The 24,060-nt window shown below is 39.7% G+C and overlaps 1 protein-coding gene across 4 annotated transcripts in view; it reads left to right on the forward strand.

Annotated features, from left to right (window-relative positions):
- The first annotated feature begins 8,750 nt into the window (after positions 1-8,750).
- p2rx5 (purinergic receptor P2X, ligand-gated ion channel, 5) overlaps positions 8,751-24,060 on the forward strand; it is a 42,038-nt gene continuing 26,728 nt past the window's right edge. The window contains exons 1-6 of one of the 4 annotated variants that reach the window (XM_062048223.1): positions 9,017-9,080; positions 15,157-15,219; positions 15,687-15,726; positions 19,243-19,393; positions 19,524-19,595; positions 19,676-19,751. In XM_062048223.1, coding sequence (XP_061904207.1) covers positions 19,256-19,393; positions 19,524-19,595; positions 19,676-19,751 — 286 coding nt within the window. In that variant the 5' untranslated portion in view covers positions 9,017-9,080; positions 15,157-15,219; positions 15,687-15,726; positions 19,243-19,255. Of the gene's footprint in view, positions 9,081-15,156; positions 15,220-15,686; positions 15,727-19,242; positions 19,394-19,523; positions 19,596-19,675; positions 19,752-24,060 lie in introns of all 4 variants that reach the window. The other 3 variants (XM_062048219.1, XM_062048221.1, XM_062048220.1) reach the window with 3 other exon arrangements.

Here is a 24,060-nt window from a genome sequence, read left to right on the forward strand (position 1 = left end):
ATTGTGAAAGTCCAACACATCAGCGAAAGTCCAGTCCATAGTGGGGCCAGCAGGAACCATCCCGAGCGGAGACGGGTCAGCAGCGTAGAGATGTCCCCATCCGATGGACAGGCTAGCGGTCCACCCCGGGTTGGGAGCAGAGTAGAAAAGAAAAGAAAAGAAATGGCAGATCAACTGGTCTAAAAAGGGAGTCTGTTTAAAGGCTAGAGTATACAAATGAGTTTTAAAATAAGACTTAAATGCTTCTACTGAGGTAGCATCTCTAACTTTTACCGGGAGGGCATTCCATAGTATTGGAGCCCGAATAGAAAACGCTCTATAGCCTATTGAGGTGGATGAGATTTGAGTAATATTTAGCTTTAGCTGAGGTAAGCATGCGTTTATAAGTTATTAAACTAACACACCATGCTTGATGGAAAACCTCAAGTTTAGTCGCACGCCATTTGCGTTCCAGCTTTCTACATGATAATTTCTGGGCTTTAGTTTCTTCTGTAAACCATGGGGTATGCCTTTTAGGGGCCCTTTTTAGCTTTAGCGGTGCTACACTATCAATGGTGTAGCGCAGGGCGTCGTTAAAGTTGTTAGTGAGGTTATCAATAGAGCCCACATAATTTGGGAATGGTGCCATGACTGCTACCAAGGACGTGTGCAGCGGTGCCTAGATGCATGCAATTGATATCGTTTTGACGATAGTTTTTCTGACGAAATAAACCAAAAATAATACGTTCCATAGTACATACTCCAGCTCAAATTATTACCCTCATTTTGGCAAAATCTTCATTAGCTTTGGACCAACTATTGGCGTTGTTAGGCCTATTTTAGGGGGCTCAAGCTCCCCTAAAATGTTCTAAAGCCCCCCTAAATAATTTGGTGTTAAAATTTTTTTTAAAATTTTTTATTTTTTTAATTTTTACAAATACATGCCGACATATTCATTATAAAGTGGCCCGAATATGAGTTTAAATAAATAATCATATAACCTGTCATTATTCACTCAGTTTCCCCTCACTTCATAGTGTAAGGTAGAGAGCCCCTTTAGTGCGTCGGTATCCAATCCATTCCACTTGTTCATATAGAAAATGCCCACATCACTCAAATACCAGTCCGCATTTTCTCTGCGACCTTGCTTGCGGTCTGGCAGATGTACGAAGCACATTAGCACACAGCACTGCAGAACAAGAACCTTGTGTCTGCAATTGTAAATAATTTAGTTTTTAAGTTTTGTGTTTCTTGTACAATCTATATAAAGTAATATACATTAGCCTATTGTTAAAATAATGAAAACAACATCATTAAATATATTTGTTTTATTGTATTGTTACATTAATAGCTGTTGTAATATTATACATTTCATAGGATTTTCAGAGGGTGGAAAAACCAAGACATTTAATATAAAATGTAAAATTAATAAATACATAAAAAGAAAAAGAAAAAAAAATGGTTAAAAGCCATCGTCCCGGGGAGCATTTAATTTCGTTTTGTGCATTTTTTTTACCGTCCCCAGGACGACGGGACTACATTAATCTCAAGCCCTAGAAGTTACATTTTATTGTTTGCATTATTTGTTTCAGCATTGCACTTTGAAGATGGTCCCTCAGCTCTTTGACAGCTTTGGCTCTTTTTCAGATCAGCAGACTAAGTCTTTCTTATTTACAGTATATATAAATGTTTCTCATTTCTATTCAGACTTCCATATATATTTAATTTCCTAAACGGCTTGCCATAATATATATATATAAATATATTATATACAAGCCAAATTATCCCGATCCAGATATTACTTTAATTCAAGTAATTAAGTAATATTTCCAGGGCTTGAATTTGCAACCATTTTAGTCACATATGTGCCCAAAATGTCATATGTGCAACTTCAAAATATTTGGGAACAAACAATTATTGTATTGTGAGCGAAAGTTGTGGCATTAGCCTCTATGTTGTGAATTAAAGGCCTACTGAAACCCACTACTACCGACCACGCAGTCTGATAGTTTATATATCAATGATGAAATCTTAACATTGCAACACATGCCAATACGGCCGGGTTAACTTATAAAGTGCAATTTTAAATTTCCCGGGAAACTTCCGGCTGAAAACGTTTCGGTATGATGACGTTTGCGCGTGACGTCACGGGTTGAAGCAGACATTTTGGAATAGCACGGAGGCCAGCTTAAGTCGTCTGTTTTCACCACATAATTCCACAGTATTCTGGACATCTGTGTTGGTGAATCTTTTGCAATTTGTTCAATTAACAATGGAGACTGCAAAGAAGAAAGCTGTAGGTGGGATCGGTGTATTAGCGGCTGGCTACAGCAACACAACCAGGAGGACTTTGAGTTGGATAGCAGACGCGCAACCGTGAGTACAGCTTTGGCTTCCAAACATTTGATCGCTTGCCCGTACGTGCGTGCATGTCACGTACGTAACTTTGGGGAAATATATGTTTCTTGCCGACTCTGATGGCGGCCGGGGTGTCGTCGAAAGCTACAACGCCGTCCGCCGCCGCGCCGCTGTCCTCACCTGTCTGGGTTGACTTCCTCCGTCTCCGGGCCGCCGACCGCACCGGTCATCGTGGTGAAGTCCTTCGTCGCGCCGTCGATCGCTGGAACGCAGGTGAGCACGGGTGTTGATAAGCAGATGAGGGTTGGCGTAGGTGGAGAGCTAATGTTTTTAGCATAGCTCTGTCGAGGTCCCGTAGCTAAGTTAGCTTCAATGGCGTCGTTAGCAACAGCATTGCTAGGCTTCGCCAGGCGGCACAGCATTGACCGTGTGGTTACAGGTCCAGGGTTTGGTAGTATTGTTGATCTTCTGTCTATCCTTCCAGTCAGGAGCTTTTTTCTTCTGTTTCTATATGCAGTTAAGCATGATGCTATCATATTAGCTCCGTAGCTTAAGTGCTTCGCCGATGTATTGTCGTGGAGATAAAAGTCACTGTGAAAGTCCATTTCGCGTTTTCGACTCTCATTTTCAAGAGGATATAGTATCCGAGGTGGTTTGAAATACAAATCCGTGATCCAGAATAGAAAAAGGAGAGAGTGTGGAATCCAATGAGCCCTTGTACCTAAGTTACGGTCAGAGCGAAAAAAGATACGTCCTGCACTGCACTCTAATCCTTTACTCTCACTTTCCTCATCCACGAATCTTTCATCCTGGCTCAAATTAATGGGATAATCGTTGCTTTCTCGGTCCGAATCGCTCTCGCTGCTGGTGTAAACAATGTGCAAATGTGAGGAGCCCTTCAACCTGTGACGTCACGCTACTTCCGGTACAGGCAAGGCTTTTTTTATCAGCGACCAAAAGTTGCGAACTTTATTGTCGATGTTCTCTACTAAATCCTTTCAGCAAAAATATGGCAATATCGCGAAATGATCAAGTATGACACATAGAATGGATCTGCTATCCCCGTTTAAATAAGAAAATTTCATTTCAGTAGGCCTTTAATAATATAGAGGCTAATGCCACGACTTTTATTGTGTTTCAGTTTATCTTGAAGGATCATGCAAGTAATTGTTTCTTGTTGATGCTGTAAACAAAATGTCACTGTGCAAACCCATGTTTGCTGTTGTACTGAACACAGATTGAAACTAAACCGACTGAAATAATAATAATAACAATGAATAATTTCTAAGTCTTTGTTAACCGTTTGTGAAGTTTTGTGCTCGTGCGCTACGTTCGCTCGCATCCTGCATCTCTGGGGGCTAAGCCCCCCCTGTCCTTAAGAGCTAGTGACGCCCCTGGGACCAACAATCACGAAAAAAATCATGACTTGTGTGTGAAGTATGTTAAGTGTGGTGGCTGCCTCCAATGTATTTGTAATCACTGTATGTATAACTCATTATGTATTTTTCTAACTGATCTTTCTATTTTGTAACATGCTCTTTGAGTATGTGTTATTTTGTACTTATTTCTCCATATTTTTGCACAATAACTCAGATATGGTTACAGAATATGGAGTGATTTTTGGTCCAGAACTTCATCCATCCATTTTCTACCGCGTATTCCCTTCGGGGTCGCGGGGGGCGCTGGAGCCTATCTCAGCCACAATCGGGTGGAAGGTGGGGTACACCCTGGACAAGTCGCCACCTCATCACAGGGCCAACACAGATAGACAGACAACATTCACACTCACATTCACACACTAGGGCCAATTTAGTGTTGCCAATCAACCTATCCCCAGGTGCATGTCTTTTGGAGGTGGGAGGAAGCCGGAGTACCCAGAGGGAACCCACGCAGTTACAGGGAGGACATGCAAACTCCACACAGAAAGATCCCGAGCCCGGGATTGAACCCAGGACTACTCAGGACCTTTGTATTGTGAGGCAGACACACTAACCCCTCTTCCACCGTGCTGCTCTGGTCCAGAACTATTTTTCTTTATTCATTATCGCCCCTTTTTTTGCCACCTTGTGTTGTATATTGTTTAATGAGATTCATCTTCTCATCCATTACACACCTCAAATTAGGATTATTTTACTCATTCAATGTCCTTCTATTCGTATTTGTGTTTGACTTTATCTTCTACTGTTACCGAATTAAATTATTTAGTTTTACTGAGATTCAATGTATATTTATACACGTTGAAAAATCAAACCTAACGAGGAATCACCGCAAACACATACTGTTGGTCTGGGTTATTTTTATGCCTCATCCCACACTTAAAGCGCAAGTGAAGAATGTATGAAGAACGCACTACAGACCTGCTAAGTCCGAAAAAGAAATAGATAATACAGTATTGTCCGCTACCTGGTGGTTGTTTGAGCACACTGCAGCAAGTTCTAGATAAATTAACTAATCACCACTCCTTAATGCTTCAGCCACACACAGGATTCTCACAGGAATGAGACAAAAAACTTACAAAGACTTACAAAGTTGGTAGCAGTCATGGTCACATGAGTGCCTTTTGACCACTAATTGAAGAAATCGCCTGAAACTGGGTTGGCCATACTCTCTTTATACACGATCCTGGTATTTGGGGATTGCTATAGCCCATGATGCACTTGATATGTATATTGCCTTCACTTCATCAAGCTGAGCCTCAAATTCCTGTTAAATATTTTGATACCCCATTTAAACCCTTGATGAAATAGTGAGTTAAATGTATTTCCCAATAGACCTCACAATTCACTTTGTTGCGTCTGTCAGCCGTCATCAATAATTATAAAAAACACAAGTCACCGTTCTATTGACTTAACTGTAGATAACAAAACTGATTTTCTGTTCAGATAAAACACAAACTACATTATTTTGAGGCTGTCGCCCATTTTAATGACTCATTATTTTATTTAATGTCTTGTATTAGATACAAGATATAAATCTTCATCACTAAAATGCAATGTTAACATCCACAAAATACATTTTTAAAATGTTGTTAGTTTTTGATGTACCTATTTCTAAGCTGGTCAACATTTAATTTTATAATGTGGGATCTGAGCCGAGGATGTCATTGTGGCTTGTGCAGCCCTTTGAGACACTTGTGATTTAGGGCTATATAAATAAATTTTGATTGATTTATTGAAAATGAATGGATATAATCATATTAGTACTGCTGTCAAATGGTTAATTATTTTAATCAGATTCATCAACCTTTGGAATTTGAATTAATCACATGTTATTACTTGTTTGCATAATTTAAATGAACTCACAAAAAGAGGCCAACATTTGGACACACATAACATTGTGTAGTCAGAATGTCTTCCAGGAAAAATATTTGAATTGTGAAATTTACATGCACATTATTTAATTGTTCAAAATGATAACACCCACAAATAAGTAATTAAATACCCAAACAATAATAATAACAATGTAAACACCTTGTTAAAAACCCTCATTCTTATATTTTGAAAATCATGTCCATAAAGCGCTCTCTATCTCTCTCGCTCTCTCACTCATTCACTCATTAATGATCTTGCTGGCCAAAAAAGTAAACCATCGATTCTGATCAAAAGAGAATCCCCTGAAAAACAGAAAGAAAACTGGTTTTCTCACTTTAAAAATCTGTAAGGGGGCAACCAGCTTACACCCAAGAGAACAGACCCTTACCTCTCTTCCAGATTGCTGAGCTGCTCTACATTAGCGTGTCTCCATTCACTGTACAGGAGCTGCGCAAGGAAGTAGAGTCTCGGACAACCACCAAGTCTCTTTGCCTCGATAACATCCCGAGTCTCATCTGAATATATCCCCTTTTTCACGACCTATACTGCTCAGGTTCTGTAACCACACTTTTTCTGTTTTTTCGCCACCATCTGCCTGGATGAAGTCTGAGATTGTGCCAATTCCCAAAAATGTGCTTCGTGGACTTTCGGAAAGCAATCGACTTTCAATCGGGAAGCCATGTTCAACATCCTCCCCCTTTATGGCATCCCACAACCTATCAATGCCGCCATTAAAGCACTCTATTCCAACACTCAGGCTAGAGTTATTACAGCTGATGGTTAAACTGCGTTTTTCTAAATTGAGGCAGGAGTTTTACAAGGGTGCACACAAGCTCCATTCTTGTTTAACATTATATTGGACTATATTCTGTGCCTCTCTTTGGACACAAACACAAACACCTACAGCTCCACCCGAGACGGAGCAGAAGGCAACCTGCCACACACCTTACTGACCTTGATTTTGCAGATGACATCACTCTGGTCTCCTATCTTGTCACAAATGCTGGATCCCTTCTCCACTCACAGGAAAATGTTGCTTGCCTGATGGGACTCCATTGCAATGAAAGAAAGACTGAAGTAATCGTTTCAGTTCCAAAATGCTGCCTTTTGTCATCTTCTGGAAACAGTATAAACCAAGTAACTGACTTCAAGTATCTTGGATCATACGTAATGGATACTGCAAAAGATATGAAATCCTGCAAAGCCTCAGCATGGACAGCCTGCAATAAGCTATTAACTAGATCCACTCAACATCCATTGCACCACTGTGGTCCCCTCCAAGGTTTCTCATTGTATCTCATTGGGTTGAGTTTTTTCTTGCCCTTATGTGGGATTTGAGCTGAGGATGTCGTTGTAGCTTGTGCAGCCCTTTGAGACACTTGTGTTTAAGGGCTATATAAATAAGGTTATTACTCGCTGATGAACTTAAAAAAAGGCCCTAATATTTACTTAAGCCACCCCCCCCACACACACACATTCTTGTATTTCTTACCTTCTTGAGACCTCCGAAAAATGCCTACCTCTTTAGGACCACCCTTTCTAGATATATAAAGATTTGTATTTACAACATTAATAATATATACATACTATGCAAGTATAAAAAAGCTTGTTGTGAAAAATAAGTTGGAATTTCACAAGAAAAACTTAGAATTTTGGCAGTATCATAATTAAAGTCGTAATTTTACTCGACGCAAGTCAAAATTTTACAAGAAAAGATTAACATTTTGGCAATTGTATGAAAAGAGTCTTAATTTTACTCGACAACAGTCACAATTTTATAAGAAAACTTTAAAATGTTGGCAATATTATAATAAAATCGGAATTTTACTTGGCAAAATGATGACAAAAGTCATAATTTTACTAAAAAAAATGTCACTCTTTGACAAGAACAACCAAAAAATCATATAAAGTCATATAAAATCAGAATTTTATATGACTAATGTCGCCATTTTGCATTAAAAAGTAATAATTTTACGAGAAAATATTGCAATATATTACAAAAGCAGAAATAATATGAGAAATTGTTCCCAATTTTATAAGAAAAAAGTCGGCACATTGTGAGAAAAAGACTGCTTTTAGTCATTTTTGTTGTTGTTGACATTTTTGTCAGTAATTGGTTTTTAATCTTCATTATTTACTTCAAGTTATTACAGTATGTCTCTGTATACATATTTATTTTGTTTTTTTAAATAAATTTTGGCCAAAGGGGGCGCAATTCAATTTCTCACACACACTTATTACATATGTTGGTCAGAGGGGGAGCACTTAAAATGTTTACACACACATGTTATTTCATATGTCGACCAGAGGGGGAGCGCTTCACATTTTTACACACACTTGTTATTTCATATGTTGACCAGAGGGGGAGCACTTTTAAAAACGACACACTGTCAATGTGAAAAATCCCTCCTTTTTGGGACCACCCTCATTTTGATAGATTTCTCCACCAGGGGTGCAAATGAGATCTCTAATCTAAGGCCAATGACAAAGGAGTCACGGACCACAGATGGCACCTGTGCCGCACTTTGGACAACCCAGCTGTAAAAGCTAACTGTTAATGGCCACCATAGTTTTAGTACCGTAGTGTATTTGTTCATCCTATGGTCACATACGGAACGCGGGTTGTCTTACGTCAGCACCGGAAGTCGTAAAATCGGCTGTTCACCTGGCGGGTTTTTTCGGGGATGAATAGGGAAGTCCTTCTTCAGCTGCCGTCTTCTTTTATCATATATTGCTGCCTTTGCACCTGTCAATGTTTACTTTGGTATGCACATTAAATCAAACAAAAATCCTGACTTTGGAGCAATGCTCACGGACTCTAGTATTTGGCTCTCTATTAAATGCAATGGTTTTCCGTATTGGGACCATGATTTCCGTCCTAACTTGTTCACTGGTCCTCACATGGACTGTCTATAGAAGGGTAGAAATACAACACACACACACACACACACACACACACACACACACACACAAACACACACACACACACACACACACACACAAACACACACACACACACACACACACACACACACACACACACACACACACACACACACACACACACACACACACACACACACACACACACACACACACACACGCACACACACACACACACACGGCCCTGCTTGTATCTTCCTTCCAATAGAAACTTTATAAAGTTCACCCATGTCCAGTTTGAGTTAGATGGAAGTGAACACATGTTGACGTTGCTTTCAGGCATGTTTGAGGAGCATGCGGACTGACTGAGTGGTCCTGACGAGAGGACCAGCTGAGCAGGGGACACTCCGCTGACAACATGGCTGGCTGGGGCACCTTCTTCGTTTCTCTCCTCAACTACAAGACGGAGAAGTACGTGATCGCAGAGAACAGGAAGATCGGGATATTGTTTCGAATCTACCAGCTGGCGGTGCTGGGATACATCATCGGGTGAGCTGCACTCCATGTCGTTTTTTTTAGCCTTTTGCGCTACGTAACCTTGCACAAAGTGATTCAGCAAGTTAAAAATAGTTGCCCATTAGGCGGGTTTGCTTGGTTAGAGCGGCAGAGCAAGTGTGTCCTTTTTTGTTCTTTATTACGACTTTTAACTTCTTAAACTGAGAGTAAAGAACCCATTGTGATGTCACACCATAGACATAATGAAAGTGGAGCAGGTGACAGGAGACGTTCGGGAAGGGCTCTCCAGAGTGCGGCCCGGGGGCCATTTAGGCACATATCCCTTTTTTATTTTATTGTCAAAATAATTTAGATTTATTATAAATGAGATATATCATATATGAAATAGGTTTGTCATTTATATACAAAGCTAAAATGTGGGTGTTTTGTTTGTAGCTCAGCATGTATGGTGATATAGATCAGGGGTCCATCCATCCATCCATTTCCTACCGCTTGTCCCTTTTGGAGTTGCGGGGGGTGCTGGAGCCTATCTCAGCTGCAGGTACACCCTGGACAAGTCACCACCTCATTGCAGGGCCAACACAGATAGACAGACAACAGTCACACTCACATTCACACACTAGGGGCATTTTAGTATTGCCAATCAACCTATCCCCAGGTGCATGTTTTTGGAGGTGGGAGGAAGCCGTAGTACCCGGAGGGAACCCACGCAGTCACGGGGAGAACATGCAAACTCCACACAGAAAGACCCCGAACCCGGGGATTGAACCAAGGACTTCGTATTGCACTGACATGCACTAACCCCTCTTCCACCGTGCTGCCCTAGATCAGGGGTCTTCAACTAAAATTTAAATAGATCGAGATACAGAACATTTCCTCATGTTAGCGTCCGGGACACCCTCCTCAATAAAAAACACAAACCAGAAAAATGCAGGTCAAAAATTGACACCCCTCGGTTTGTATTGAGAACCAGGGGCGTAGGAACCGGGGTACACGGGGGGACATGTTTCACCCAATATTGAGGAAAGACGCCCACCTAAAAAATGTACAGCGGTCGTATACAGGCTTTTATTTTTAGGGCGTAACACCACATTATGTGACTTCATTCATTCTTTCTTTTTTTTCCATTCATCTCAGACAACGACACATAAAAAGTACAAGGCTGACAGCATATAATATTAGGTCATGTAGTGCAAAACGGACTGCAAAGTATGTAAACATTACGTTTCAATTCTGCCTGAAAGGGAGTGGAAAGAAGATCTTTTATTTAATTTATTTAACATTGAGCTTCACTGTTACTTTGTTCAAGGATTATTATACAAATGTTGTATCATAGTGGCGTTGCCACAGGTAACAAATCATTTTTACATTGTAACAACAATTTATTCATCATCAACCTTCAGCAGCTCTGAGTGCAGGCTAAGAGGACGACACTAGCAAGCAGACGGTCTGCTGATAATGTTGCCATAAATATTGCTTGTTTATAAGGCCTTGCTGTTTGTTTATTTAGAAACAATGTTTTTTGAGTTAAGTCATCTTAATTCTGCTAACTTCATCCGTTTTCCCAGGTAACGTAAATACTAGTTGTGTGAATGCCACATGACATTCAGGTTGTTCTACACCAGGGGTCCCCAAACTTTTTGACTCGGGGGCCGCATTGGGTTAAAAAAATTTGGCCGGGGGCCAGGCTGTGTATATATATATATATATATATATATATATATATATATATATATATATATATATATATATATATATATATATATATATATATATATATATATATATATATATATATATAAATATATATATGCATATATACATTGTCTTTACAATCCGTTTTGTCATTTAACATCAATTAACATTGATGTTCATCAACATTTAACATTGTCACGTTATCGATGGGAAAATTAATTTTTAGACAATATGATTTGCCTGAGCGACTAGGACACCAAGAGTAACAAGCGGTAAAAAATTGATTATAAAGGAAAGATTTAAAAATAAAAAATAAAATTAAAAACTTTTTTTTTTAATTTATTTATTTTTATTTACTTGGGACTTCCTGTGGGCTGGATTTTGGATGCTGGGGGGCCGGATCCAGCCCGCGGGCCGTAGTTTGGGGACCCCTGTTCTACACCATCCATCAATCCATCCATTTTCTACCACTTATTCCCTTTGGGGTCGCGGGGGGTGCTGGAGCCTATCTCAGCTACAATCGGGCGAAAGGCCGGGTACACCCTGGACAAGTCGCCACCTCATCGCAGGGCCAACACAGATAGACAGACAACATTCACACACTAGGGCCAATTTAGGTGTTGCCAATCAACCTATCCCCAGGTGCATGTCTTTGGAGGTGGGAAGAAGCCGGAGTACCCGAGGTAACCCACGCAGTCACGGGGAGGACATGCAAACTCCACACAGGAAGATCCCGAGCCCGGGATTGAACTCAGGACTACTCAGGACCTTCTTATTGTGAGGCAGACGCACTAACCCCTCTTCCACCGTGCTGCCCCTGTTCTACACCAAAAAGTATTTAATTTATTATTATTATTATTATTTTCAAATTATTGTTTAGTCATCCCCTTCCAGGTAGCAACATTTCACCACTAAAAAAGAATGAAACAGCAGCAGGACTTACTATGTTATTTTAAAAAGAATAATATTAGTGTGAGTAATGGTTACACTACAAGACAAAGACAGCACCTAATTATATTAGACCATTTATCAACATGTATAAAATTATATTACAAGTGATGTGCAATTATTATGTCTTATCAGTAGAATGGTAGTACATAGAGTATTGAGGCATGTAAATTAATGAAAGGTGGACAAACTGAGGAAGCTCAGCCTGTTATCACCTTTTAAACCGTTTATTTTAACAAGAAAATAACTAAAAAAAAGTCAGGGATTGAGGGTGTCAGGTGGCGTTTCAGGGTATAAGGAAATATTTCAAAATCATATTATTGATTATAATAAGAAAGGAGAACAGCTGATGCCTGATGTCAAGTAGATTTATTACGATACATTTAATTTAATATGACAAATATTTAATCAAGAGTACATTATTCTACGGTTTGGGTTATGTTTATAAGTTAAATGCTGATACAGTATATTACTAATGTTGTCTGTTGTAAACATGTTAATGCAATGCAGAAACCTCACAGGCTTGAGGCAGGGAGTCAAAGTGAAGGAGAGACAGGATCAAACAGACAGGTAAAAAAGTATAGTAGCGTAATAAACAGTGGATATTTAACAAAAGTTCACAAAAAGTGGAAAACGGTGTTGCTTGTAGTAAGTGCAGTTGAGTGGCGTTGTGTGACATTGTGACTTTTGCCACACCAAAAATTCATGGACACTCAAGTTCTGTCTAACAAAACTTGGAAGTTTTCAAGAAAAGTGGTACAAGGACTTTCCTTGGGTTCATTATGATGCAGTACAGAAGGGAGTTTTGTGTTTTTATTGCAAAGCAATTACCCAGGACAAACTCAGACTATTGTCTGTAAAATCAGAGCCCACCTTTATTACTTCTGGATTTACAAATTGGGAAAAAAGCATTCGAAAAATTTAAAGCACACGAAAATGGTCATACACATCGGCATGCTGTCTCTGTGACCGCACAACCTTATAAATGCACAGTTGTGACGTCTCCCAGTCACTCCCTGCAGCTGCTAGATGTTGTCCCATGTGGCTCTTTTGCTGTTAGGTGTTCTTTCCCCTGCACTTGTCATTTCTCCTCACCAATGCCAAAAGTTGTTTTTTTCTGCCTCCTCTGCAATTCTTTTACTGCCCTCTTCATCTTCCCAACGGTCACTCCTGTGTCCCTCAGGAGATGTGTGGTTGACATTCTTACAAAATTTCGGCGTCCAACTTCAACTGGGTAGTCTTCCAGCGAGCCTCTCTGCACTCGGCAGCCAACTCACCGTATTTGGCCTTTTTGCGCTCAAATCAATTAATCAATCAATCAATTAATCAAAGTCATTTATTGTATTTATCTATATGAGTTATTTATTTATATAGCCCTTAATCACAAGTGCCTCAAAGGGCTGCACAAAACCCCAAATATCCGCTGATCTGAAACCCACATGCAGGCAGGAAATAACTCAAAACCCAAAATGGGAAAAAGCAGAAACCTTAGGAAGGGGCCGCAGATGTGGGGATTCCCCTCCTGAGTGACCGGCTGCAATGGATGCCAAGTGGGTACGGTTATTGCATTATTCATGTAAATGTGAGAGTCTAGTCCATTAGGAAGGAGGTCCTCATCTACGTCACAGAGTAGTGGTATACCCCAGGTCATGACTTAGAACAGCTATGCCTTCTTTCAGACTGGTAACTCTCCAGGGATTATCCGTGGCCACCTGGTAACATCTCCATGCAGGAGAGGAGGCTAAAAAAGAGAAGCAGCAGGTCATCTGGTCTTAAACAGAATCTATTTAAAGGCTACAGAATATGGATAAGTTTCAAGGTGGAACTTAAATTGGTGGCATCTTTAACTGTTGCAGGTAGGGCATTCCAGAGTACTAGAGCCAGAATGGACCTGCAGACTTTTTTTGGCCTCTGGGAATTAGGAATAAACTGGGGTTCTTGGAACGTAGATTTCTGGACGGAACGTAGGGTACAATACAATCATCAAGATAAAATGGTGCTAGGCCTTTTAGTATTTTTAATGTGAGTAATAAATGCAGCCTCAATCTCTTCCTCCTGTGGAATTGTCAATTCGATTAGGTGCACCGACTTTGCTTTAGTGGACCAAACAACAATGTCGAGACGAAGAGATGTAGTGGTAATCTCTGTAGGAAAGCAAAGTTGTCTGCCGAGGTCCACCCTCATGTCCCTTGATCTGTTGTATCTACCATTCCCCGCCTTCCACGACAAGGTTGATGTGGTTCTTTACTGGTGGTGACTTTGGATAGTTTTCTCGGGATCTGGTCGCGGCGCCATCTGTAGCGCCCCTGAGAGTGTGCAATCTTACACACTGACATGATGTGCTGGAGACTTGCGTTTCAAGTAGGGATGTTCGATAATGGCTTTTTGCCGATATCCGATATTCCGATATTGTCCAACTATTTAATTACCGATACCGATATCAACCGATACCGATATCAACCGATATATGCAGTCGTGGAATTAACACATTATTATGCCTAATTTGGACAACCAGGTATGGTGAAGATACGGTACTTTTTAAAAAAATTAGTAAAATAAGATAAATAAATTAAAAACATTTTCTTGAATAAAAAAGAAAGTACAACAATATAAAAACAGTTACATAGAAACTAGTAATGAATGAAAATTAGTAAAATTAACTGTTAAAGGTTAGTACTATTAGTGGACCAGCAGCACGCACAATCATGTGTGCTTACGGACTGTATCCCTTGCAGACTGTATTGATATATATTGATATATAATGTAGGAACCAGAATATTAATAACAGAAAGAAACAACCCTTTTGTGTGAATGAGTGTAAATGGGGGAGGGAGGTTTTTTGGGTTGGTGCACTAATTGTAAGTGTATCTTGTGTTTTTTATGTTGATTTAATAAAAAAAAAACCAAAAACCAAAAAAGCCGATACCGATAATAAAAAAACCGATACCGATAATTTCCGATATTACATTTTAACGCATATATCGGCCGATAATATCCCGATATTATCGGACATCTCTAGTTTCAAGTATTGCAAAGGTGACAACATTCCTCGTTCCCAAGCCACTGGTTGAGGTTGCGAGGGCAGTGGTGTCATAGGTTGACCGAATTAGGAAACTGTGTAATTTTCCATAATACTGACCAGCTGATGTTGCGGTCGGTAACTTTCTCCCGAGCTTCCTTGTTCGTCCTGCGATACAGCACGCTTATAGCACGCTTCTTGCCTGGACTGTAGCAACAATCTCCGGGTGCATAGCAACAGCTAATTAATAAATTAATATAAACCATATTAATTATATTAATAATATAAATGATAAATTAATAAACCTCAATGAAAAAAAGCAATGGCATTTCACATTGCCATGTTTTATTAGAGCTACCGACTCTGAAGATAAGACAAACTAGTTTTGTGCTTCCAGGGAAAAGCATGAGTATAAATGAGCACTGATCCACTTTCCTGTTCTTACAGAGCGCCATGTGTGTTCATTATTCCACGGCGGGTGACCAGGGCAAGGGAGGGCAGAAGTAACAAGTGGGGACATATTGCTTTTTCCCCCCTTTCTAATGCTCACTCGGATCTGTCCTCTCTCTGCATTATCCTTCTTATTTCTGTGGGTAGCACTCGTTTTTGTAACTCGCTTCGTTCTGTCTTGTCTGTCTCTGCTATTTGAGTACCCATGTTTACCACCTGGAATGCACAGATTTGGTTGGCTGAGCAGTATCACGTGGGCTGGTTTAACTCGCATGCAATTGGTACACTAGGAAGGGGATTCATATGGCCCTATTTTTCGCGGTTTACCTGAGACATGAACGTGACGAACACGGGCAGTGCACTTTCCACTTTAGCTGCCAGACAACAGTATTGAATATCTTAAATTGTGTTTTGTGGCAATTCCAACTTTGACCACAGCTTCAGTTGTTATGTCGAGTGGCACTTTCCATAATTTTCAGCAGACTGCATTACAAAATGATTAACCCATTACCTTCCTTTCACACCAGATCCACCCAGGAATGGGGCAATATGAAACCCCTCCCAACTGTAAGTGTATACTATTACCTGAGCCGATTAACCTGTATCGTATAGTCTGTAAAAGCTGCACCGGTCAAAACTGAAGCGCTATGTCAAAACAATAAATACTTGAAAGTACCAGTAGAGTGGAAAAGCTAGTTGACTTTATATGCCTAATTGTGTTTCATTGTATCCATTAAACCATATCCAATTGTATTTACAATCCGCAAAGTATGTGAAAATACTGTCTTAACATCGTAAAATGCCACAAATTCAGTCAGCCATTTTGAATATTCCGCTCCAAATACCTTCGGCTATTTCCGGGGATTGACCTCACTGGAGGAACGCTTCTGCACTCTGACCATGTTATCAGATTAGTCATACTGGAAATACGCACAAATTAGAAAGGCACGTAGAAAGAGTTGTGCTCTCTATCATTTACAATCCCTATATAAGACATGTACACATATTTGTTTTTTTATGGATTCTAAGTCGTAAATAAATAAATAAATAAAAAGTCCGCTAGCAAACGAAATCAATGGGGGCTCTCTATTTTTCCCACGAAACTCTCTAAATAACCATTCAAAACCCGCAAATGACACTCTATTTACATCTCCTGACCTGAATATTAACCAAATATTAGAAATGTTGTTATTATAAACGCTAAAAGTGACAAAGTATTTTTAGCATTGGTAACCGAGAGCTAACTATAGTTAATGCTGCACTGGACTCAAGGAGAGACTTTAATGTACTTATAAAATGAAATTGAAGATGGCAGTAATGCAACATATGGATGCAAACTGCTGTAAAACTGTGAAGAAGAAGAAGCTTATGCAACACTGCAGCATTAATGTCTTGTTTGCTGCCGTTCTGCTCCCGCATTATCGCGTCTCGGCTCGTCAAAGTTATTCTAGATCATGGGTGTCAAACGTACAGGCTGGATTTAACCTGTTTAGGCCCACGGCCCGCAAAATGAGTTTGTTAAGTTTTTAAAATGAGATGCAATTTTTTAATGTAAGAAACTGCTGTTCTAAATGTGTCCAGTGGATGTCGCAAAAGCAATTCAAGTGTAACCCACGTCACACATGACAGTGTTTTAAGATGACGTGTCAGCTGACTTTAAGCGCTATGTGGATTGGCTGCTGCAACTCCAATCAGCGCAGGTGCAAGCAATCCTTTTGTGGCTGGAGTAATGCTGTAGCTACGCACAATACCTGTTTTCATTGTAATTTATCCACTCAACAGATAAAACAACGAAACGATAAGATGCTAAGACTTAAGTCAGTCCTTCATAAATAGTGGGGCGGCGAACATACTTTTTTTGCCGTACCAGAATATGATGAAGCGTATGTAGCTCTTGGCTTCACTGTAATCATGGTGGGAGACGAGGAAAGACCGGTGTGTTGTTTCCTTTGATGTTAATAAGCTTACAATGTTTTGCAGAGGTATAGTTATAACAATTTTAGAGACAAATTATACTATTTATAGTCACGGTGGAGAGTGGGGTGGGGGTGCGAAATATTTTCTTCTTACGAGGGGGGGCGTGACAGAAAATATTTGAGAAGCACTGACTTAAGTCAACATTACCATCATCCTTGTAGTAAGAGTTCCATCCATCCATCCATCCATTTCCTACCGCTTGTCCCTTTCAGGGTCGCGGGGGGTGCTGGAGCCTATCTCAGCTGCATTCGGGCGGTAGCCATGCAGTGCTCACAATTGGTTGATGGTGCGATGCGCACCATGAACTCTATTGTAAAGATGGGTGTTTCTACATTTGTTATTTGTTCATTTTATTTTATGCTAAAATCTACCATGTTTACATTGGTTAAGTTTGTAGTTATGTTACCTTTAATTCTGCAATTATGGTGTCATTTTGACAATTGTTCTGATTACCTGATAATTGTAATATTTGAGTGATGATACATTAATGTGTTGTGGCAGTTGTGGAAGTCACCAATGTGGCGGTTTGAGGAAACACGAGGTTGCTTTTCCAAACACGTCTTTAATAATGAACTGCCAACATGAGAATGCTAAACAGCAAGTGCTTAAAGTTTAATGGCTTTGTAGATACACTGAGACAGTCTAAGTTCATTGTGTTTTTCATAATGTTTTGAAACTGCACCAATTTTTGCTCAGAATTTTCAACTAACTTTAAGTGTTTTGCCAAGAGGATTATTTGTAATGTGTACATTTTTAGAATGTGCTTTTTCTATTTTTGGCCAAAGTAAGACAAAGAAAACAATTTTGAAGTTGTCTTTATTTTTGAGGTTTTTTTGCCAATAATAACCGCATGGGAATAGATTTTCCTCGATGTGGCCCCTGAGCTGAAATGAGTTTGACACCCCTGATTTAGATGATAAATTATGCCTCTCATCTGGATAATAGGAGGATTTAGCCTTGAATCTCAAAGTTTTTCCTCTGTGACATGAAATTCAAACCCAGAGATGGAGACAAACACACTACAAAAGAAGACAGTGTCAGACTCAGCAGCAACTTTGTTTAAAACCTTTGTATGGATTATGATTAAGATATGGACATCCTATTATTCGTCATCACAGTGAGAGCAGACATTGTACAGTAAGCAATTGTTTTATTATGTTTGTAGTTTGTATTTGTTGTTAAGCACTTAGCAATATTGCTACATGATGATTAGTGTTTCACTAAAGCTGGGTCTGTTTAGCAGAGCTTTTAAAACTTGTAGCTCACACTCCCTATATTCAGGATTTAAAAAAATAAAGTTCTGGACCATCATTTGTCTGAAAGTAGTGGTTATTTGCTCCTACAAAGTTTGCATGATTTGCATTGTTGTTGGTGATGAAATGATCTGTGGTTCCTACCTCTACGTCACTCGATCACGTGACTGGCTAGCTCATTATCTCCCAACATGGCTCGAGAATGTCAGTGAGATTGATACTACTTTGATCATATCTATTTACTCGCAAACTTTGGGAGTCTTTCGGGGTCATAAATCAGACATTTATGATAATAGTTTTAATATACAGGCAACTTGTTTTTCCCCTCTACTGGTACTTAAAATTTTTTTTTGACTATTAGTCCAGGTCTGAATGGGTTTGGCGTCTGGGTAGATGATATTAAAGATATGCAATTTCATGCAAGAGATAGAATTGCTCTGTCAAAATGGCAAGAAGGAATACATTTAGTATGCAAGCTGGGCCACATAAAATGATGTGATGGCCCAAATGAGTGTGACACCTTTGGTTTAGGCAGTCAATTGAATGATACGCAAACAAAGAGACTAGTTTACTACGCGCATTGTTTGGCCATACAATAATTGAGACAAAATCGTGCAGTAAAATTTTGGTTAAAAACGAATTATACAAAGTGTGACGTACGAAAACAAAGCTGTATTATTTCATTCTCCAGCTTTACGTAATGAAGTGGCGAGAGTGTGCATACAATGTGTGCCAACACAAGTGTCCACTCACCCAGCCAGATTCATGTTACCGTCTTCTTGAAACTCCACTATGTGAACCACTACACAAATAAAGAGGCTTGTTGGCGTTAAATCATTGTTTTGTGGTCCAGGTGGGTGTTTGTGATGAAGAAGGGCTACCAAGAGAAGGAAGAGGCTATCCAGTCATCCGTCATCACCAAGCTCAAAGGTGTCACACTGACCAACAACTCTGAGAGTGGACCTCACCTGTGGAGTGCCGAAGATTATGTCATTCCACCAAATGTGTGTTCTCTTGTCAAGTTAATATGCCTTGGTGGAGGCCTCAGAAGCAGACTAAATAGATGAATATTGATTGTCTACAAAGTGTAATTAATTTAACCTTTTGCATCTGAATGCTAATTTGGTTGCGTAGGGCGAGCAGGTTTTCTTTGTTGTGACAAATTACGTCGAGACCCCAAATCAGAGGCTGGGCTTCTGTGCTGAGGTGAGTGCACACAGGAGAGCTCACATAATATTTATTGGAGTAAATAATAATCATGATGTATCACAATGTTGCTGTTGCAGAAATACAAGGTGCCGAATGGGCGATGTCTTAGTGATGATGACTGCATCGAGGGGGAGACCGTTATAGCTGGTCATGGTGAGGAGTAATTATATTATACCCTCAAAATATTCATTTATTTCATATGTAACATAACACAATTGGAACTAACAAAAACTACATTTTGTGGAACTGGAAGTCAATATGTACTGTATGTATATTTTATATACAGTACATTTCTTAGGAAGGTGCATATTAGGGGGTTGCACTTTGGTGGTAATTGTCCAACTCAGATCTGGCCTGCCACTTAATTTTATGTGGCCCGTGAAAGCTGGGAAACAATATGCGTCAAAGTACTTAATCTTTTTGTACTAAATGTATTCATTCTAAAAACCTTTAGTAAGAAAAGATACATGTACATGAAAAATAGGAAATTGCAAGCCTTTTAAACTTTAATTGTTATGTTCTGTGTTGGTCCCCGTACCAAAGGTTGCATAGGCGGCAGGCGAAGTGCAAGTAAAAATGTATTAATGACAAAGATAGTGAGTAAACAAAGCAAATTGATCCAGCACTGTCCTCTCGTCTGGGCTGGCATAAGAAGCTTTCTTTTTCTTCTTAGGGATTGCCAGCACGTGAGAATCCTAATTGCAAACTAGGGGCGAGTGCTCAAGACAGAAGCAAGACGTCTGGGAAACAAAGGCAGACAGGAAGTAGAAACAAAAATAAAGACACTGGTCATAAAATTATACAAAAAATAAGAAGCTAATAATAATAACCAAACTGATGTGGGATCATGACATTAATATTATTTAATAATGCAACAAATAGTATGTTATCATACATTCCAAACACTTTTTTGTTAAACTAATAATAAATACTTAAATGTCTGCTTGTGATTTTAGAGCAAGTTATCCATACAATTGTACACTGTAAATATGACAATAGGTTTTACGGGCAAAAACTGGCAGCTCAGTTGCCAGAACTTTACCATAAAAAGCAGTGGAACCATTTTTTCAATTTCCAGTAAAAAACGCCTTAAATTTTACGGTAAAAACTGGCAGCTCAGTTGTCAATTTTTTACCTTAAAATCTGTGAACATACAGTGTACATAATAATAATTTAAAAAATCAAAGCAAAGGCAACTGTGTAATAAGCAAATTCTTATATATACACATGTATTATATTCATATATGTAATACTCACTTTTAGAAACGGCTCTTTGAAGGTAGCCATAACTGTGATGTGGCCCTCAATGCAAACAAGTATGACACCCCTTTAATATTACCTAATATTGCAACAAATATTATATTACTTTAAATTCCAAACACTTTTTTTTGTTTAAAATACAAATGAATACCTAAATATCTGCTTGACTTGTGATTTCAGAGCAAGTTATCCATAAAAATGTATACTGTCAAACAGTGGTTTCACCAAGTGCCAACTCAGAAAAAAACATAATGACCAACATTAAAATACAGTAGCATAGTAGGCGTGAGTGTTCATTAAAAAAAGGCAGAGGTTTTATTTAACAAGTATATTTAATATTTTTGGCCACTGTAACATTACACACAGCTTGAACAGTAACGCTGTGTTTGAATATATGAATGGCGGCGCATGGCTATGGCTATGCTGCGGCTCGCTAATGCTCTTGGGAGTGTAGAGCGATTTGGCAAAAAACACCCGTCATTTCTGTCAATTTCATGGCTGGCTCAAAGCGTGAACACTCTGTGATCACATACGACCGACAGACAATTCTGGATGTGGATGGATCAGGTCGTTATAGACTGAAAGATGCATGTACGGTGGACCTCCTCGCTAGCATGGGAATACTTCGCGGACTACATCGAGCGGCCTTTGTAGCAGTGGAGTCAAGTGCTAGCGGTGACCGCCAATGGAGACGACATAAGCGGTGCGAGCGGAAGCAGAAGCGGGGTTGCCGAGCGGGGCTAACAACAAAGAGAAAAGCTAACCAAAGAAGCGTGGAGTCTCCGGGTAAGAAGCCATTTAAACTAGAACTAGCCTGCGTCAGGCTGGATAATCCCTGCACACATAGCAATTCTCTTAGAATAAAGCACAACTCACATAATGTTTTTTCTTTTGTGACCGTGTCAGAGGCAGACATACATTGTACTGAGGTAGCTAACTATGATGCGTTCAGTTTATCGCAACATCAAGCAAACAATCTGAATATCCCCGTCGTATCAATTCCTAGATATGGTCGAAACTATTTAAAGTGCAATACGCATAATAAACGCAACATTATTAATATTGCTACTTCGGATAATTTCAACAAAAAATCCTCAAAACAGCCCACTACCTATAATATGGGCTTTTTAAACATAAGATCATTATCTTCCAAAACGCTATTAGTTAATGAAGTCATTAGAGACAACAAACTTGACGTTGTTGGTCTCGCCGAGACCTGGCTCAAACCAGACGATTTTTTTGCGCTAAATGAGGCATCTCCTCCTGGCTATACCAATACACATGTTGCCCGACCTCTTAAAAGGGGAGGGGGTGTCGCACTAATATACAATGAAAACTATAATCTTACACCTAACCTAAATAATAAATATAACTCGTTTGAGGTGCTCACTTTGAGGTTTGTCACACCGCTGCCTCTCCACCTGGCTGTTATCTACCGCCCCCCTGGGCCCTATTCGGACTTCATCAGTGAATTCTCAGAGTTTGTTGCTGATCTAGTGACGCACGCCGACAATATAATCATAATGGGGGACTTTAATATCCATATGAATACCCTATCGGACCCTCCATGCGTGGCGCTCCAGACTATAATTGATAGCTGTGGTCTTACACAAATAATAAATGAACCCACGCATCGCAACGGTAATATGATAGATCTAGTGCTTGTCAGGGGTGTCACCACCTCTAAAGTTACGATACTCCCGTACACTAAAGTAATGTCCGATCATTACCTTATAAAATTCGAAGTTCTGACTCATTGTCAACAAACTAATAATAATAATAATAACTACTATAGCAGCCGCAACATTAATGCTGCCACAACGACGACTCTTACTGACCTACTGCCTTCGGTAATGGCACCATTCCCAAATTATGTGGGCTCTATTGATAACCTCACTAACAACTTTTATGACGCCCTGCGCGACACCATTGATATTGTAGCACCACTAAAGCTAAAAAGGGCCCCTAAAAGGCGTACCCCATGGTTTACAGAAGAAACTAAAGCCCAGAAATTATCATGTAGAAAGCTGGAACGCAAATGGCGTGCGACTAAACTTGAGGTTTTCCATCAAGCATGGTGTGATAGTTTAATAACTTATAAACGCATGCTTACCTCAGCTAAAGCTAGATATTACTCAAATCTCATCCACCTCAACAAAAATGATCCTAAATTTCTGTTTAGTACAGTAGCATCGCTAACCCAACAAGGGACTCCTCCCAGTAGCTCCAACCACACAGCAGATGACTTTATGAATTTCTTTAATAAGAAAATTGAAGTCATTAGAAAAGAGATTAAAGACAATGCATCTCAGCTACAACTGGGTTCTATTAACACAAATACGACTGTATGTACGACGGATACCGCCCTCCAAAATAGTTTCTCTCTCTTTGATGAAATAACATTGGAGGAATTGTCAAAATGTGTAAATGGGACAAAACAAACAACATGTTTACTTGACCCAATTCCTGGGAAACTTATCAAGGAGCTTTTTGTATTATTAGGTCCATCAGTGTTAAATATTATAAACTTATCACTTTCCTCTGGCACTGTTCCCCTAGCATTCAAAAAAGCGGTTATTCATCCTCTACTCAAAAGACCTAACCTCGATCCTGATCTCCTGGTAAACTACCGGCCGGTGTCCCACCTTCCGTTTATCTCGAAAATCCTCGAAAAAATTGTCGCACAGCAGCTAAATGAACACTTAGCATCTAACAATCTCTGTGAACCTTTTCAGTCCGGTTTCAGGGCAAATCACTCTACGGAGACAGCCCTTGCAAAAATGACTAATGATCTATTGCTAACGATGGATTCTGATGCTTCATCTATGTTGCTGCTTCTTGATCTTAGCGCCGCTTTCGATACTGTTGATCATAATATTTTATTAGAGCGTATCAAAACGCGTATTGGGATGACAGACTTAGCCTTGTCTTGGTTTAACTCTTATCTTACTGACAGGATGCAGTGTGTCTCCCATAACAATGTGACCTCGGACTATGTTAAGGTAACGTGCGGAGTTCCCCAGGGTTCGGTTCTTGGCCCTGCACTCTTTAGTATTTACATGCTGCCGCTAGGTGACATCATACGCAAATACGGTGTTAGCTTTCACTGTTATGCTGATGACACCCAACTCTACATGCCCCTAAAGCTGACCAACACGCCGGATTGTAGTCAGCTGGAGGCGTGTCTTAATGAAATTAAACA

This window comes from Entelurus aequoreus, linkage group LG05, assembly GCF_033978785.1.
Source record: "Entelurus aequoreus isolate RoL-2023_Sb linkage group LG05, RoL_Eaeq_v1.1, whole genome shotgun sequence".
Classification (NCBI taxonomy): Eukaryota; Metazoa; Chordata; class Actinopteri; order Syngnathiformes; family Syngnathidae; genus Entelurus; species Entelurus aequoreus.